This window comes from Bos indicus, chromosome 6, assembly GCF_029378745.1.
Source record: "Bos indicus isolate NIAB-ARS_2022 breed Sahiwal x Tharparkar chromosome 6, NIAB-ARS_B.indTharparkar_mat_pri_1.0, whole genome shotgun sequence".
NCBI classification, from domain to species: Eukaryota; Metazoa; Chordata; class Mammalia; order Artiodactyla; family Bovidae; genus Bos; species Bos indicus.
The window spans coordinates 4,887,043-4,906,932 of record NC_091765.1 but is presented as its reverse complement, the minus strand read 5'-3'; the positions used below and the strand labels follow the sequence as shown (position 1 = coordinate 4,906,932).

Here is a 19,890-nt window from a genome sequence, read left to right as displayed (position 1 = left end):
TGAGGATTCCAAGCTGACTCTCATCCTTAGAAGACCTCTTTCTGTTCTTAATCAAGGCTACAGAAATCCTATTCCACACTCTGTAGCTAGGGAACTTCTACCCTCTTCCTCCCCTTGCCAACTACTTCTCTTCTCCTTCCACCATCTTCACCTATAGTAACTCTTTAATTTTTCCTTCGATGACAAGCTTACACAGCTCCTATATGATTGCAGGATGCTCTGGGCAAGATTGGTCTGCACAGTTTTCCAGTTCCTACACTGCTGTACCACCACGGAGCCCCCAGCTAAATCCAGCAGTGCCTGACGCCAAGGAACTGTGAGTCACCCACTCCACTCTGAGCCTGGAGGCCCAGGGTCTCATGCATGGAGTCTGAACAAAGTGCAGCGTGCACACATTTGAGAACCCACCAGAAACCTGAACTGCCCAAGGATCAGGGATAGGAGTTTCACGGAAGAAAATTGACAAAATGCAAAGTGATATAAAAGACTAGTCATTATCTTTAACCATGGGCAATAAATTCCATTTTTAAATATTTTTAAAAGCTAATCTGGCTGTTCCTACAAACAAGGCTGGAGACACAGATATGACCTTAGAACCCTGAAACCTGTGTGAGCTAATTGGGTGTTCTAACCGGTGTTCAAAAGACAGGGTATCTGAACTAACTTTCTAATTGGTCCAGATGTTTTCCATGCTAACAATCAAAAGTGATTAAACAAGACATGAAGTTTCTGTAGTAAACGGTTACCAAAAAAAAAATCCTTTTGAACTTAATGTTTACAAAATGGATATTTATGAACATGCACACTAACTCACTGACTGTATTTTATTTCAATGTGTTTTAAACAATATAAACCAAAGGTCCATAATTTTCAGATGATCTTTACCTAAGTATCATGCACTAAAATGGATTTGAGACATTACCCAAAAAGAGTTAAGAAATGACATTTATACCTCAGACATAGTTTAGGATGGTCAAGGAGACTTTTTAGACAAAAGACAACAAGATGGGTGGAAGGGTACGGGCACGATGCCTGGTGCATTGCCAGGCCTAAGAGGCCTGCAAAAATTGGTGCTATCACTGAGGCCGTGTTTCAAGTCTTGGTTGAAGCCACACTGTCCAGACTAAGACCTGCTGCCCACTCCCACCTAAAGAGACCTACTGCTTCCCAGAAGCGTTCCCTTCATCACCCCCACAAAGAAACAAGCCAACAGAGGAGAGAAACTGGGTGAGGAAGCTACAGAGAGAAAGAAGCTCCCCAGGCCAGGCCTTCACCGCAGCTCCCAGAGGCCGCCCTGTGCCCCCAGGCAGACTGCTCTCTTGGCACCTAGCAGACAGGAGCCTCCCTCAGAAACCTAACTCTAACTACAGCACACAGGTCCTGCATACAGTGGTGCTTCCATGACTAAATGAAGGTGCTCAGCACGCAGGGTAGGAATTCCTGCTTTTATCAGACGCCAGGCAGAGAATTAATCTAGCACCATGAAGGGGAAGAAGCTGTCCCAACAAACCTAGAGAGCTGAAAACAAACTCCTGCTCTCAAGATGTGGGAAGTCATGAGGCATCTCACCCACGGCCAAGAATGAGAGAAAAACCTGGGCCATCAGCATCACTATTTAAACCTCATGCCATGAGACACCTTGCTGAGCTGAGGTTGGCACACAAGCAGGGGATGTGAACATCATAGAGGAGATAAAAACTGCTGCACCTTTGTTAGAGCAGAGAGGAGAGCAGCTGCTGTAAAAGTGGGCAGGTGAAACAAGACAAATTTTAACTAAACTGCAAAGGTCCATGGTGGGCCACAGAGACACTGCAGGTTCCTGGGGACCCAGATACACTGCAGGTCCAAACCATTCATGACCTCTTTCTGATGGGCTCCACCAGTGCTGCTGAGAGCCATGAGAGGGAGGTCTGGAAAGGCCCCTTCAGTGACCCAGGTGTGCTGGGCCTGACAAGGGTTGGAAGGCGAAGCAAGAGTGCTGGAAGGAACCCATCTGCGTGCTGGCTCCTGTAGGGGTACGAGGCGATCATCAGCCACTCCTGGGGAATAAGTACAAATCACAAGGCCACAGACCCTTCTGACATGGGAAACAAATGCCTTCTGCCTCTGAGTGAGGAGCAAGGCACTTGCTAAGCCCTAGTTCTCACTTCCTTTCAGGACACAAAAGTCACCTGCTGCTACGGGTGAGATAGGAAATGCTCCAGTCCAAGCAAAGGCCTCTGGCCCTGGGGAGGGACAGAACCTGGCCCACTGCGCATACCCAGTGCTGGCACGAAGAGGAGAGGGTCCTGGCACTGATCCACAGCGCTGCCAGAACAGGAGCAGGGGTCCTCCACTGAGACAAGGCTGAGTTCAGCCACCCAGCTCCAGACCTGGGCTGCAGAGCAGACCTTTCTGTGATGACAGGATCGTCCTGTATCTACGCTGCCTGCAAAGCAGCCACAGGACACGTGTTCCACTAAGGATCAGTAAAGTGGCTACTGTAAATGCAAATGTGAAATCTTAAATTTTATTTCATTTCAATTACTTGTAGTTAAATTTTAAAGAGCCACATATGGCCAGTGGCTGAAACACTGCAGCTCCAGAAGGTGCCTACCATGGATAGGAAGGAAAGCTGAACACCCCACCAGAAGCTGTGGTGCGCCGGGCCTTCCCCACACAAATGCTGGGGCAGGAGAACCAGGAGCTGGCCACCACCTCAGGTCTCGAGCTGAGGAGCCTTCCAGCTGCCGCCTGCTGGAAGGGGTAAAGGCAGAGAGACAGCTTCTGTGGCAGAGACAATGCAGGGACTGCTGAAACCTCATGACTGATGACAAAGAGGATCAGCACGGGTATCCCCTGGCCATGCAGATCCCCCACGAAGACCACAGAAACAGCACACCACCCAGAAGGAGATGGAAGTCTATGGTAACTACAGCAACAACACAACCCAAAGATAGCTTAACTACTGACTGCATTAGCTCAACCTCTCATATCAACGGCCTGGCAGAAGAGGTGTACCTACTGCCAGGCAGAAATTACAGATACCAAGGGGACATTTCATGCTAAGATGGGCACAATGAAAGACAGAAATGGCAAGGACCTAATAGAAGCTGAAGAAATTAAGAAGAGGTGGCAAGAAGGATATAAAATTAAAACACAGAAATCCCTTGCATTCCTATACACTAACAATGAGAAAACAGAAAGAGAAATTAAGGAAACAATTCCATTTACCACTGCAATGAAAAGAATAAAACACTTAGGAATAAATCTACCTAAAGAAACAAAGACCTATATATAGAAAGCTATTACACACTGGTGAAAGAAATCAATGATGGCACAAACAGATGGAGAAATATACCATGTTCACGAATCAGAAGAATCAATACAGTGAAAATATAGAGTCAATGCAATCCCTACCAAGCTACCAACGGCATTTTTCACAGAGCTAGAACAAATAATTTCACAATTTGTATGGAAATACAAAAAACTGTACAAAAAATTTTGTATGGAAATACAAAAAAAAAAAAAAAAATAGCCAAAGCAAACATGAGAAAGAAGAATGGAACTGGAGGAATCAACCTGCCTGACTTCAAGCTCTACTACAAAGCCACAGTCATCAAGACAGCATGGTACTGGCACAGAGAGAAATATAGATCAATGGAACAAAACAGAAAGCCCAGAGATAAATCCATGCACCTATGGACACCTAATCTTTGACAAAGGAGGCAAGAATATACAATGGAGAAAAGACAATCTCTTTAACAAATGGTGCTGGGAAAACTGGTCAACTACCTGTAAAAGCATGAAACTAGAACACTTTCTAACACCATACACAAAAATAAACTCAATGGATTGAAGATCTAAATGTAAGACCAGAAACTATCGAACTCCTAGAAGAAAACATAGGCAAAACACTCTCTGACATAAATCACAGCAGGATCCTCTATGACCCACCTCCCAGAGTAATGGAAATGAAAGCAAAAACAAACAAATGGGACCTAATTAAACTTTAAAGCTTTTGCACAACAAAGGAAACTATATGCACAGTGAAAAGACAGCTTTAGAATGGGAGAAAATAATAGCAAACGAAGCAACTGACAGAGAATTAATCTCAAAAATATACAAGCAGCTCATGCAGCTCAATACCAGAAAAATAAATAACCTAATTAAAAAATGAGCCAAAAAACTAAACAGACATTTCTCCAAAGAAGACATATAGATGGCTAACAAACACATGAAAAGATGCTCAACATCACTCGTTATCAAAGAAATGCAAATCAAAACCACAATGAGGTAACATCTCATGCTGGTCAGCATGGCTGCTATCAAAAAGTCTACAAGCAATAAACAATAAACGCTGGAGAGGGTGTGAAGAAAAGGGAACCCTCTTACACTGTTGGTGGAAATGTAGACTAGTACAACCACTATGGAGAACAGTGTGGAGATTCCTTAAAAAACTGGAAAGAGAACTGCCATATGACCCAGCAATCCCACTGCTGGGCATACACACCGAGGAAACCAGAACTGAAAGAGACACGTGTACCCCAATGTTCATCACAGCACTGTTTACAATAATCAGGACATGGAAGCAGCCTAGATGTCCACTGGCACATGAATGGATAAGAAAGCTGTGGTACATATACACAATGGAATATTACTCAGCTATTGAAAAGAAAGCATTTGAATCAGTTTTAATAAGGTGGATGAAACCAGAGCCTATTATACAGAGTGAAGTAAGTCAGAAAGAAAAACACCAATCAATATATTAATACATATATATGGAATTTAGAAAGATCGTAACAATGACCCTATATGCAAGACAGCAAATGAGACACAGATATAAAGAACAGACTTTTGGACTCTGTGGGAGAAGCTGAGGGTGGGATGATTTGAGAGAATAGCATTGAAACATGTATACTACCATACGTGAAATAGATGACCAGTCCAAGTTCAATGCATTGAACAGAGTACTTAAAGCTGGTACACTAGGACAACCCTGAGGGGTGGGATGGGGAGGCAGGCAGGGGGGTTTTCAGGATGGGGGGACACATATACAACCATTGCTGATTCATGTCAAAGTACGGCAAAACCACTACAATATTGTAAAGTAATTAGCCTCCAATTAAAATAAATAAATTAATTTAAAAAAATAAAATAAAAAAAGGAAGAGGTGGCAAGAATACAAAAAAGAACTGTACAAAAAAGCTCTTAATGACCCAGATAACCACAATGGTGTGGTCACTCACCTAGAGCCTGACATCCTGGAATGTGAAGTCAAGTGGGCCTAACGAAGCATCACAATGAACAAAAATAGTGGAGGTGATGCTATTTTTAATCCTAAAAAAAACTATGCTGTTGAGGTGCTGCACTCAATATGCCAGCAAATTTGGAAAACTCAGCAGTGGCCACAGAACTGGAAACGGTTAGTTGTCACTCCAATCCCAAAGAAATGCTCAAAGCAATGCCAAAGAATGCCAAACTATTACACAATTGTGCTCATTTCACATGTTAGCAAGGTAATACTCAAAAACCTTCAAGCTAGGCTTCAAAGGTACGTGAATCAAGAACTTCATGTACACCTGGATTTAGAAAAGGCAGAGGAACCAGAGATCAAATTGCCAACATTCACAAGATCACAGAAAAAGCAAAAGAATTCCAGAAAAACACCTACCTCTGCTTCATTGACTATACTAAAGCCTCTGACTGTGTGGATCACAACAAACTGTGGAATATTCTTCAAGAGATGGGAATACCAGACCACCTGACCTGCCTCTTGAGAAACCTGTATGCAGGTCAAGAAGCAACAGTTAGAACTGGACATGGAACAATGGACTGGTTCAATATTAGGAAAAGAGACTGTCAAGGCTGTATATTGTCACCCTGCTTATTTAACTCATATGCAGAGTACATCATGAGAAATGCAGGGCTGGATGAAGTACAAGTTGGATTCAAAACTGCCAGGAGAAATATCAATAACCTCAGATATGCAGATGACACCACCCTTATGGCAGAAAGCGAAGAAGTGAAGAGCCACCTGATGAAGTCTGAAAGAGGAGAGTGAAAAAGGTGTTTTAAAACTCAACATTCAAAAACTAAGATCACGGCATCCGGACCCATCACTTCATGGCAAATAGACAGGTAAAAACTGGAAGCAGTGACAGTGTTTATATTCTTGATCTCCAAAATCACTATGGATGGTGACTGCAGTCATGAAATTAAAAGACACTTGCTTCTTGGAAGAAAAGCTATGACCAGCCTAGATAGCATATTAAAAAGCAGAGATATCACTTTGCGGACAAAGGTCCAAATAGTCAAAGCTATTTTTTTTTCCAGTATGATATAGGGATATGAGAGTTGGGGGGGCGGTCCTAAAATGGCAGAGGAACACGACGGGGAGACCACTGTCTCTCCCACAAATTCATCAAAAGAATATTTGAATGCTGAGTAAATTCCACAAAACAACTTCTGAATGCTGGCAGAGGACATCAGGTGCCCAGAAAAGCAGCCCATTGTCTTCAAAAGGAGGTAGGAAAAAATATAAAAGATACAAAGAGAGACAAAAGAGGCAGGGACGAGATTTGTCCTGGGAAGAGAGTCTTAAAAGAGAGAGAAGTTTCCAAACACCAGGAAACACTCTCACCGGAGTATCTGTGGCAAGCCTTGGAACCTCAGAGGGCAACATAACCGGGAGGAAAAATAAATACATAATTAAAACCCACAGATTACATGTCCAATGGTAACTCCCAGTGGAGAAGCAGCGCAGACGCCTGCATCCGCCACTAGCAAGCAGGGGCTGGGCAGGGAGGCGTGAGCTGCATTGCCTAGGGTAAGGACATGGCCTGAATGCCCTGAGGGGAATCTAAGGGAACTAACTTGAGATAGCAAACCAGACTGTGGGATAGTTACCCCAGGAAAAGCCCTAACCTAGGACACTGCCAGGCCCGTTCACAGAACAAAGGACTGACTAGAGCTAGCCGGCTGTGGACCGGCCCATCCCCTGCCGGAGACAGGCAGGCGAGGGCAGCCAGAGCTGGAAGGGGTCAATCGTGGCCCCAGAGAGGCATTATCTACAAAACTGCAAGCAGGCTTCATTGCTAATCAAGACTTCTTGGGATTCTGGACGGTTGACATCCACCTGAGAAGGTGCGCCAGCTGTATGCTCAGAAAACCGATCCGCAGGGACAGGGGAATTGATACATCGCAGCGACTGCACTCGCCAAACGCTTGGTCACCTGAGTTGCTTGGACCTGGGAAGGGCATAAAACGCAGGCCCAACCAAGTCTGCGCCTTTGAGGAAGGAGTACCCGAGTGCCTGAACCTGAGCGGTTTAGACCTGGGAGGTGCATGCAGCCCAGGGCTGGCTTCTGACAGTTCCTGGTGGAGCAACCTAGAGCCTGAACAGTGTGGACAGAGGGCACATGCGCTGTGAGTCGGGGCAGGTCCAGTGTGGCCGAGACACTGGGAGCACTCCCCACACATGCCAGTGATATTTGTTTGCAGTGTTCCTCCTTCCCCACAGCACCACTGAACAAGTGAGCCTAAAAAGTGTCTACCACCACCCCCTTGTGTCAGGGTGGAAATTAGACACTGAAGAGACCAGGAAACAGAAGAAGCTAAAATAAACAGAGGGAACCGCCTTGGAAGTGACAGGTTCAACAGATTAAAACCCTGTAGTTAGCATCGACTACCTAGGAAGCGGCCTTCTTGAGAGGTATAAGCTGGATCAAGGAACTATCTGAAAATGAACTGACCCGACACTGTCCACAGCACCAGAGAAAGTCCTAGATATACTTTTACTATTATCATTCTTTAAATTTTTTTTTAATTTTTAAGTCCTCTATTACTCCTTTAATTTTCATTTTTATAACCTACTATTACTTTGCAAAAAAAAAAAAAAACCCTATTTTTTTAATCAAACTTCATATATATATATATATTTCATAATTTTTGTGACTTTGTCTTTTTTTTTTTTATTTTAATGTGTACAGTTTATTAGAGAGTTCACTGAAACATGAATAAGAATAGCATAGATTACAGACAGTAAAGCTGTGATGTTTACTTTCAGTCTTGCTGAAATCCTTAACCACGCATGTGCAGAGGGAATTTTCTTCAACCTCATCCTTTATAGACCTTTTATTAATCATCCTGATTCTTAATTCTGCACCATCTGCTCGTTTCTTGCTGTGTTTGTTTTGTAGTGATCTATATAAGATCAGCTACTTCTTCCTATCAAGACGCATTCTAAAGGTTTTCTGTCCTGGTATGATGAAGGAGTCTATGGACACACACTCTGTCAACAGTCCTGCTATAGCACTTTTTTTTCTTTAATATTGTATTTTTGAGAATCCAGCCTGTACTCTAGATTTTTAATCTTTGCTTTCTGGTATTTGTTATCAATTCTGTACCTTTAAGAACCCAATCTTCAGTACCCATTTTTACTTGGGAGCAAGATTACTGGCATGACTGCTCTGTTCCCCTTTGGACTCGCCTTTTTCTCCACCAGGTCACCTCTATCTCTCCCCTCCCCCTTTCCTTCTCTACCCAACTCTGTGAATCTCTTTGTGTGTTCCAGTCTGTGGAGAACACAGGGAACTGATTACGGGCTGGATCTGTCTGTCTCCTTTTCATCCCCCCTTTATCCTCCTGGCCACCTCTGTCTCCTTCCTCCCTCTTCTCTTCTCTGTATAACTCTGTGAACATCTCTGAGCGGTCCAGACTGTGGAGCACACATAAGGAAGTGATTACTGGCTAGCTTGCTCTCTCCCCTTTTAATTCCCCCCTTTATCCTCCTGGTCACCTCTGTCTCCTTCCTCCCTCTTCTCTTCTCCATGTAACTCTGTGAACCTCTCCAGGTGTCCCTCACTGTGGAGAAACTTATCATCTTTAACCTAGATTTTTTATCATTGGTGCTGTATTGATGGAGAAGTCTTGAGGCTACTGTAAGAATAAGACTGAAAACCAGAAGCAGGAGGCTTAAGTCCAAATCCTGAAGAACACCAGAGAACTCCTGACTCCAGAGAACATTAATCAACAGGAGCTCATCAAACGACTCCATACCTACACTGAAACCAAGCACCACCCAAGGGCCAACAAGTTCCAGAGCAAGACATACCACACAAATTCTCCAGAAACACAGGAACATAGCCCTGAGCTTCAATATACAGGCTGCCGAAAGTCACTCGGAATCCACTGACATCTCATAACTCATTACTGGACACTTCACTGCACTCCAGAGAGAAGAAATCCAGCTCCACCCACCAGAACACCAACAAAAGCTTCCCTAACCAGGAAACCTTGACAAGCCACCTGTCCAAACCCACAGCGAGGAAACTCCACAATAAAGAGAACTCCACAAACTGCCAGAATACAGAAAGGCCACCGCAAACACAGCAATATAAACAAGATGAAGAGGCAGAGAAATACCCAACAGGTAAAGGAACAGGATAAATGCCCACCAAACCAAAGAAAAGAGGAAGAGATAGGGAATCTACCTGATAAAGAATTATGAAAAATGATAGTGAAAATGATCCAAAATCTTCAAAACAAATTGGAGTTACAGATAAATAGCCTGGAGACAAGGATCGAGAAGATGCAAGGAAGGTTTAACAAGGACCTAGAAGAAATAAAAAAGAGTCAATATATAATGAATACTGCAATAAATAAGATCAAAAACACTCTGGAGGGGGCCAACAGTAGAATAACGGAGGCAGAAGATAGGATAACTGAGGCAGAAGACCCCTACCCTAGGCACAAGGGATTACCACCTCATATTTGTGCCCACCAGAGTTGGGGGAAGCTTACCTCCTCCCAACAGAGCACAAGTCACACCCAACAAAAACCTACACAAACCACTGGACCAACCCTACCCACCAAGAGCAGAAACCAAAAGGAAGAAAGGATCCAACTTCAAAGCCTGAGGAAAGATCTTAGACACAATACATGTTTTAGAAAATGAAAAGGCAAAGAATTATTGTGCAAATGATTGAACAAACTCAAAACACTCAAGAGCAACCAAAGAGGAAATAGGCAAACTATCTGAAAAAGAATTCAGAGTAATGATAGTAAAATATAGAATGGAGAAAATGCAAGAAGCAATCAACACAATTAACACAATTACCAAGGACACAGAAGAAATAAAGAATAAACAAACAGATGAATAACTCAGTTACTGAAATTAAAAATACTCTGGAAGGAATCAATAGTAGATTAACAGAAGCCGAAGAATAGATAAGTAAGCTGGAAGACAGGATGATGGAAATAATCCTTGAAGAGCAGAATAAAAGAAGAATAAAAAGAATCAATGACAGCCTCAGAGACCTCTTGGACAACTTTAATCACACCAACATTTGAATTATAGGGGTCCCAGAGGACGAAGAGAAACAGAAAGGCACTGAGAAAATTTCTGGAGAGATTATAGTGAAAACTTCCCCAGCATGAGAAAGGAAATACAGTCAAGTCCAAGACAAGAAGTGCAGAGAGTCCCCTACAGGATAAACCCAAGGAGAAACATGTCAGAACACATACTCATCAAGATAACAGAGATTAAACACAAAAAGAGAATATTAAAAACAGCAAGGGAAATGCAACAAGTAACATACAAGGGAAAACCCATATGATTAACAGTTGCTCTTTCAGCAGAAACTCTGCGGGCCAGAAGGGAATGTCAGGATATATTTAAAGTACAGAAAGGGAAAAGTCTACAACCAAGATTACTCTACCCAGCAAGGATCTCATTCAGAATTGATGGAGAAATCACAAGCTTTACAGACCAGCAAAAATTAAGAGAATTTAGGACCACCAAACCAGCTTTACTACAAATATTAAAGGGACTTATATAGGCAATAAACACAAGAGAAAGGAAAGACCCTCAAAGACAACGCCAAAGCAATTAAGAAAATGCCAATAGGAACATACATAATTACTTTAAATGTAAATGGATTAAACACTCCAAAAGACACAGATTGGCTGAATGTATACAAAAACAAGACCTATACATATGCTGTCTACAAGAGATCCACTTCAGACCCAGAGACACATATAGACTGAGAGCAAAAGGATGGAGAAAGATATTCTATGCAAATGGAAATCAAAAGAAAGCTGGAGTGGCAATTCTCACTTTAGACAATATAGACTTTAAAATAAAGAATATTATTAAGAGATAAAGAAGGGCACTACCTAATGATCAAGGGAACGATCCAAGAAGAGATAACAATTGTAAATATCTGTGCACCCAACACAGGAGCACCTCAATACATAAGGCAAACACTAACAGACATAAAGGGGGAAATTGACAGCAATAAAATAATAGCAGGGGACTTTAACACCCCACTCACACCAATGGACAGATCATCAAAACAGAAAATTAATAAAGAAACACAAACCTGAAATGAAACACTAGACCAAATGGACCTAATTGATGTCTTATGGACTTTTCACCCAAATGCAGAAGAACACACACACTTTCTTCTCAAGTATACATGGAACATTCTCCAGGACAGACCATATCTTGTGTCACAAATCAAACCTCAGTAAATTAAAAAAAAAATGAAATCATATCAATCATCTTTTCTGACCACAACACTATGAGACTAGATATCAATCACAGCGGAAAAAACTACAAAAAACACAAACACATGGAGATTAAGCAGTATGTTTCTAAATAATGAACAGGTTACTGAAGAAATCAGGAGAAATCAACAAATTCCTAGAACAAATGACAATGAAAACACAACAACTCAAACTACTGGATGCAGCAAAAGCAGTTCTAAGAGGGAAGTTTATAGCAATACAATCCTACCTCAAGAAACAAGAAAAACGTCAGACAACCTAACTTGACATATAAAATAACTGGAAAAAGAACAACAAAAACAACAAAAAACCCAGTTAGTAGAAGGAAAGAAATCATAAAGATCAGAGAAGAAATAAATGAAAAATAAATGAAGGAAACACAGTAAAGGTTAAGAAAACAAACAGCTGATTCTTTGAGAAGATAAAAAAAAAAAAAGACAAACCATTAGCCAGACTCATCAGGAAAAAAAAAGAGAAGAATGAAATCAACAAAACTAAAAATGAAAAAGGAGAGGTTACAACAGACAACACAGAAATACCAAGGAGCATAAGAGACTATTACAAACAACTATATGTCAATAAAATGTACAACTTAGGAAAAAAGGACAGATTCTTAGAAAAGTTCTATCTTCCCAGACTGAACCAGGAAAAAATAGAAATTATTAACAATCCAGTAACAAGCACAGAAATTGAAATGTGATAAAAAAAAAATTTCCCCCAAAAAAGCAGCCCAGGGTCAGACGGCTTAACAGGTGAAGTCTATCAAACATTTAGAGAAGAACTAATCCCTATCCTTCTAAAGCTCTTCCAAAATTGCAGAAGAAGGAACACTTCTAAACTCATTTGATGAGGCCACCATCACCCTGATTCCAAAACCAGACAAAGACAACAGAAAACAAGAAAATGATAGGCCAATATCACTGATGTACATATAGGCAAAAATTCTCAACAAAATTCTAGCAAACAGAATTCAACAACACATTAAAAAGATCACACACCATGATTAAGTTGGGTTTATCCCAGTGATGCAAGGATTCTTAAATATATGCAAATCAATCAATGTGATACACCATATTAACAAACTGAAAGATAAAAACCATATGATAATCTCAACAGATGCAGAAAAAGTTTTGACAAAATTCAATACTCATACATGATAAAAAAAAAAAAAACTGTTCAAAAATGGGTATAGAAGGAACTTAGCTCAATATAATAAAGACCATCTATGATAACCCCATAGCAAACATTATTCTCAATGGTGAAAAACTGAAAGCATTCCCTCTAAGATCATGAACAAGACAAGGGTGCCAACTCTTATACTATTATATGTCATAGTTTTGGAAGTCCTAGCTATGGCAATTGGAGAAGGAAATGGCAACCCACTCCAGTATTCTTGCCTAGAGAATCCCAGGGACCGAGCCTGGTGGGCTGCCGTCTATGGGGTCGCACAGAGTCGGACACGACTGAAGCGACTTAGCATGCATGCATGCATTGGAGAAGGAAATGGCAACCCACTCCAGTATTCTTGCGTAGAGAATCCCAGGGACTGAGCCTGGTGGGCTTCTGTCTATGGGGTCGCACAGAGTCAGACACAACTGATGCAACTTAGCAGCAGCAGCAGCAGCTATGGCAATTAGAGAAGGAAAACAAACAAAAGGAATCCAGATTAGAAAAGAAGAAGTAAAGCTCTTACCGTATGCAGCTGATATGATAGTACATATAGAAAACCCTTAAGATACCATCAGAAAATTACGAGAGCTAATCAGTGAATTTAGCAAAGTGGCAGGATACAAAACCAATACACAGAAATCACTTGCATTCCTATACACTAACAATAAAATATGAGAAAGAGAAATTAAGGAATCAATACCATTTACCATTGCAACAAAAAGAATAAAATACCTAGGAATAAACCTCCCTAAGGAGACAAAAGTGCTGTAAACAGAAAACTATAAGACACTGATGAAATAAAGACAACATAAATAGACGGAGAGAGATTTCAGGTTCCTGGGTTGAAGAATTAATACTGTGAAAATGACTATCCTGCCAAATGTAATCTACAGGTTCAATGCAATCCCTATCAAATTACCCATGGCATTTTTCACAGAACTAGAACAATATATTTCACAATTCATATGGAAACGCAAAAGATCCCGGATAGCCAAAGCAATTTTGAGAAAGAAGAATGAAGCTGGATGAATCAACCTTCCTGTCTTTACACTATACTACAAAGCTGTAGTCATCAAGACAGTATGGTACTGGGACAAAAACAGAAACCAATGGAACAAGATCGAAAGCCCAGAGATAAACACAAGCACCTATGGGTACCTTATTCTTGACAAAGGAGCCAAGAATATACAATGGGGTAAAGACAGCCTCTTTAGTAGACAGTGCTGGGAAAACTGGACAGCTACATGTTAAAGAATGAAATTAGAACACTTCCTAATGCCACACACAAAGATAAACTTAAAACACATTAAAGACCTAAACGTAAGGCCATAAACTATAAGACTCCTAGAGGAAAACACAGGCAGAACACTCGATGACATAAATCACAGCAAGATCCTCTATGATTCACCTCCTTGAGTAATGGAAATAAACACAAAAGTAAACAAATGGGACCTAATTAAATTTAAAAGATTTGCACAGCAAAGCAAACTATAAACAAGGAATAAACACAACCCTCAGAATGGGAGCAATAATAGCACATGAAACAACTGACAAAGGATTAATTTCCAAAATATACAATCAGCTCATACAACTCAATACCAGAAAAAAAAACAACCAATCAAAAAACGGGCAAAAGACCTAAACAGACATTTCTCCAAAGAACACATACAGATGGCTAACAAACACATGAAAAGATGCTCAACATCACTCAATATTAAGAGAAGTGCCAATCAAATTTACAATGAGCTATCACCTCACAATGGTCAGAATGGCCATCATCATAAAGTCTACAAACAATAAATGCTGGAGATGGTGTAGAGCAAAGGGAACCCTCCTACACTGTGGTGGGAATGTAAATTGATAGAGCCACTAAGGAGAGCAGTTAGCAACTCTTAAAAAATGGCAATTCCTTAAAAAATTAGGAATAAAACCACCATATGATCCAGCTAGGCATATACTACTAGGCATCCCACTACTAGGCATATACCCTGAGGAAACCAAAATTGAAAAAGACACATATAACCCAATGTTCACTGCAACTCTATTTACAATAGCTAGGACATGGAAGCAACCTAGATGTCCATTGGCAGACAAATAGATAAGGAAGCTGTGGTACATATATACAATGGAATATCACCCTGCCATAAAAAGGAAGGCATTTGTGTCTGTCCTAATGGGGTGGATGAACCTAGAGCCTATTAAACAAAAGGAAGTAAGTCAGAAAGAGAAAACCAATTATCGTATAGTAATGCATATAGACATGGGATCCTGAGAAATGGTACTAATGAACCTATTTGCAGAGCAGCAGTGGAGACACAGACACTGAGAACAGACCCATGGACACAGGTGGGCAGGGAAGAAGGAGAGGGTGGGAGGTAGAGAGAGTAACGCGGAAACATACTTTACTAGAACTGTGGTGTTGGAGAAGACTCTTGAGAGTCCCTTGGACTGCAAGGAGATTCAACCAGTCAATTCTGAAGGAGATCAGCCCTGGGATTTCTTTGGAAGGAATGATGCTGAAGCTGAAACTCCAGTACTTTGGCCACCTCATGGGAAGAGCTGACTCATTGGAAAAGATCCTGATGCTGGGAGGGATTGGGGGCAGGAGGAGAAGGGGACGACAGAGGATGAGATGGCTGGAAGGCATCACTGACTCGATGAATGTGAGTCTGGGTGAAATTCAGGAGTTGGTGATGGACAGGGAGGCCTGGTGTGCTGCAATTCATGGGGTCACAAAGAGTTGGACACGACTGAGTGACTGAACTGAACTGAACTGAAAGCAGACAGACAATGCGAATTTGCTGTATGCCTCAGGAACTCAAACCGGGCTCAGTAACAACCTAGAAGGTTAGGGTAGGGAGGCAGGTGGGAGGGAGGTTCAAGTGAGAGGGGACATGGGTAAACCTATGGCTGATTCATGTTTGGCAGAAATCAATGCAACACTGTAATGCAATTATCATTCAATTAAAAATAAACATATTTAAAAAAGAACAGATCACAATAATACCTACCTCATTGAGGTTGAATGCATTCACGAACTGTTGTGAGGCTTACGTGAATCAATAAACCTGAACATCTAAAATACAGTACCTGACATGTGATTACTGGCCTTTGTATTTAACTATTAGTATTATTTTCATGAATAAACAAAGTAAAAACCATATTATTTAAATTGGAAATATTGCCCATTCTTGAGAACACCCAAAAGGTATTTTTCCCCTGAATCCAAACATCCTTTTCTGAGGTATAACTCTGTAAAACAGTTTAACATGCACTCATAAGGCCCAGGTTTTGGTTAACATCATTGGTTTTGATAAAAGGAATTAGCACTCTTTTGCTCTGGTCTAAAACACATTATTGGCACTATTGTAACAACTACACGTACACAGAATAACCTCCTAAACAACATTAAACCTCTTTAATAGTGCTCACTCTGTAATAAATAGTTGAATATGTACATAAGCCATATTAAGAGGAGTAATATTTATCTAACCCTTCACTGTCTATGAAGTACTTAGCAGTTACTCCAGTTCCAAATATCCACATAATATGAGTACTGTATTTTAAATCAGAATGAGAAACCCAATGTGGATTTACTCTAGTGAGCACAGAAGCTGCTTACCTTCTCCACCATGAACACAAGAGGAGTGTTTTCTTAACAGGACCTCAGAGGTTATCTTTTATAGCCTACAGAACTAAAGTGGAAAGCTGGAATATTATTACACTGGCAAGGATATCATTATTTGTTTCCTCTAAAGTTCTTATTTTACAGCTAAGGTAAAAAATGAATTCAGGCGAAGCCTAAATTGGAACTGCTCTTAAGGGGATTAGGCACATCTCTCAAAATCAGAAAAAAATTGGCAGTTACATACAGACCATAAGACTTTTAAAAGGCCGAACTGAAAAGAACTGTGTGAAAGGTAATGCAGTGAAAAAGATGGATAGAGCACAATCAAGAAGAGCTATTTAAAAACAACATCAAATGTTCAAGTGGGAAGTCCATGTAAAGCTGGTGTCCTAAACTGAAGAGTGAGCTAAGAAAGGCAGCTAGACAGAGGGTGAGCTGCTCCCATTTTTTTCTAGCATGTGATGCAGAGGCTGGGGTCTGAAAAAGCTGTATATCACAGAATGACAATGATCAGGGAGAGGTGCTGACAGCAGAGACACAAAGGGCACCCTTGGAAAAAGAACGAAGGACAGCACCGGGCACACCCTGCAGAGACAGGAGCTTCCTTGTCTGCCACCTCCCAGGATAATTCAAATTGTCTTCAACGTCTTTCTTGCAAATATACTTGCTCACATACATTAATTAACGGTCACAGGCTGACAGGTGCACCTCTGTTTGGGAAGGGCTGGCATCTGCATTTCTGGCAAATACTTGGCTACATTCACTTACTTGGCTGTTTGACAGTCGTAACTCCTGTTACTCCTAAGAACTAGTTCACAATTTAAAGAATGGGAAGGCTCTGGGGATTTGGATTTTTGTGTCTTTCATTGTTATGTCTTTAAAAAAAAAAAAAGATATCCTTAAATATTCACCACAAACATAAAGTTTCAGATCTACCACCTTTGCTTTCTCAGGTAAAGTTAAATATCTTTAAAGTAAGTGTGGATCTTTTAAGAAATGAGATAGAATATTCTTACCCTGGTGTGAGTACGAATGTGCATCTTCAGGCCGTCATTTTTACTGAATCCTTTCTCACAGTAAGGGCACTGATAGGGACGCTCACCTACAAGATAAAGGCAGGCTTCCTGTCAGAAAAGTCTACAGCAGCAAAGCAGGCACGTACTATCACTCCTCCTGCACCAGGCCTTCGCAAACACTAGTGCATGGCCAAGAAGAGACTCAGGCAGGGCCAGGCGACCCCAGGGGCACTTCAGGGCAGAGGAAGAGCTGTCCCTCCTGTGGAGAGGCAGTGAGCCCGGAGCACTTCTTGCACTCAGATACCAGCCACATTTACCAGCAGCAGGCTCACTCCCTTTGCTAAGTCACTTCAGTCAAGCCTGACTCCTTGTGACCCCATGGATGGTAGCCCACCAGGCTCCTCGGGAGCCTGGGATTCTCCTTGGGAGCCCAGGATTCTCCAGGCAAGAATACTGGAGTGAGTTGCCGTGCCCTCCTCCAAGGGATCTTCCTGACCCAGGGATCGAACCTGCATCTTTTACATCTCCTGCACTGGCAGGAAGGTTCTTTAGCACTAGTGCCACCAGGAAAGCCCTTTCCTTTTAATATTTCAGACCAAATTAAATCTCCTAATTGTAAGAATTTGTTAAAAAGATTTTGCATCAATGCACTCTGTACTGAACATAATAGGGATCTTTGTTTCACTGATACTTTGTTTTTTAAAAAAGATTTCATAGTCTACCTCAATAAGGTTATGAGTTTTAAAAGGATTTAATAAATCTGATATATGTTAAACAGAACTGGTTAAACTAAATAATAAGTGATTCATACTTTCTATTACAAGTGAGAAGAGGTTATATCTAGAAAACAGCTAAACCCATTTTTTTTAAAACAAGCAAGCATACTCATCCACATCACAATTTCTAAAAAGTTTTACTGTAAACAATAAAATAAAAAATATGACAAAATTTAATCTCCAGGACGAATGTGAAGCTACTCACTTGTCAAAGCTTAGTTATTCAGAATGGACAGGAACTCAAAATCACTAGTATGAAGAAATGAGAATGTACTTACATGACAGGATGCTAGATCCCAGCTGCAAGCAGACATCAATACAATAAAACATGTGCCTTCAGCACATGTAAAATTTCTGTCTCCCCTTCCCCCTCAGAGACAGGCCTTTGGACAAGCAGTATGCTGGTCCTCTGCTCCCTTACATCCCATTAGATTCTCTTCTCACTCAGTCTCATTCAAGCACAGACTACTTGAGTCACGCCAGTGAACATGTCCACCAGGTCGACAATGAGCTTCTTGGGGCTTAAACCAATGGTCCCTTCTCGTCACGGCCTTGCCTGACCTCTGCCCAGTTGCTTTACAAAGTGTCCAGCCACGTTCCTGGGACTGGAGGCCCTGAGGCACAGGGGGACTCGCCCTGCTCTCTGAACCCTTGTCGACAGTAACGTCACTGGCAAATAACTGGGGCAGAGTCTCCAGCTCAGCAGCTCCCCAGCCTCTCCTTGAGACAGACCCAGGACACTCCCTCTGAACTCTCTCTCAAGTGGACAGTGTGAAACAATGACAACCACTCGAGGAGGAAGAAAGAAAAACCTAAAAATAACAAAGGCGGCACAGACTGGAACAGAACTCAACAAACTATCTAGGCTTACCAATTTTTTTCTGGGAGACAAAATCAACTTTTGCACTAAGTAAATTGACTGAGAGTTCTTGACTTTATTATGGCTGTGAACCTGGGTAGGTGTGGCTTTTCATACACACACACAAAAAAAGACTTAGTAGGGTCCAATTTATTTGAACAACTAGGAAAAGATAATCCTATTTTAACCCTAAAATGATAGCATATGTTTATCTTCATTCCAGATCTCTGTTGAGCTCCTATCTTGAGCTATCTGTATACCCATTGGGTACCTTCATTTGTATATTTCACCAACAATTAAAATTCAGCATTAATGAACTTTATCCTCCGCCACTGTGTGTCCTGTGTGTCCTGTCCTGATTAGTTATACCACATTCATCCACTTACCAAATGAGAAACTTAAATAGCCATTTTTTACTTACTTCTCCCTACATCTAATCTCTTAAGTTTTATTATTTTCAGTTCTCTGATATTTGTAAATTTTTTTTTCAACAACAAGAATGAAAAAAATATTCATAGCATCAGCCATAATAGTAAGAGCATCAGTGACAGAAGTAATAACAGAAATTATCATTTATTGATTTTGTAATCACTGAACTTTAACAATGCAAACTCACTGAAAAAAGACTAGAAGAAAAGAGCAAGTTGCTAATGCTCATGGAGGTAACTCATGGAGGTAACTCCTATATCACAGAAGTCCAGATAATTTTATTTCCTTCTTCAGAAAGTATGAAAAGGAAGTAACTTTTTATATTTTCAATGTAAAATCTTTTACATTTTAGATTTTCAATTTTCTTAAGAAGAGTGCTAAAATATTTCCTTATCTATTAACAATTAAATTAATCTAGATTACAGATAAAGCATGATAAACAGTAAAATTGTTGGTAAAGAT

The 19,890-nt window shown here is 41.0% G+C and overlaps 1 protein-coding gene across 9 annotated transcripts in view; it reads right to left on the bottom strand.

Annotated features, from left to right (window-relative positions):
* PRDM5 (PR/SET domain 5) overlaps positions 1-19,890 on the bottom strand; it is a 255,853-nt gene that overhangs the window by 60,404 nt on the left and 175,559 nt on the right. For 6 of the 9 annotated variants that reach the window (XM_070791013.1, XM_070791012.1, XM_070791014.1 and 3 more), the window contains one exon: positions 17,365-17,450. The exons of the other annotated variants lie outside the window; for them this stretch is intronic. In XM_070791013.1, the coding sequence (XP_070647114.1) occupies positions 17,365-17,450 (86 nt within the window). The remainder of the gene's footprint in view (positions 1-17,364; positions 17,451-19,890) is intronic. 9 annotated transcript variants of the gene reach the window in all.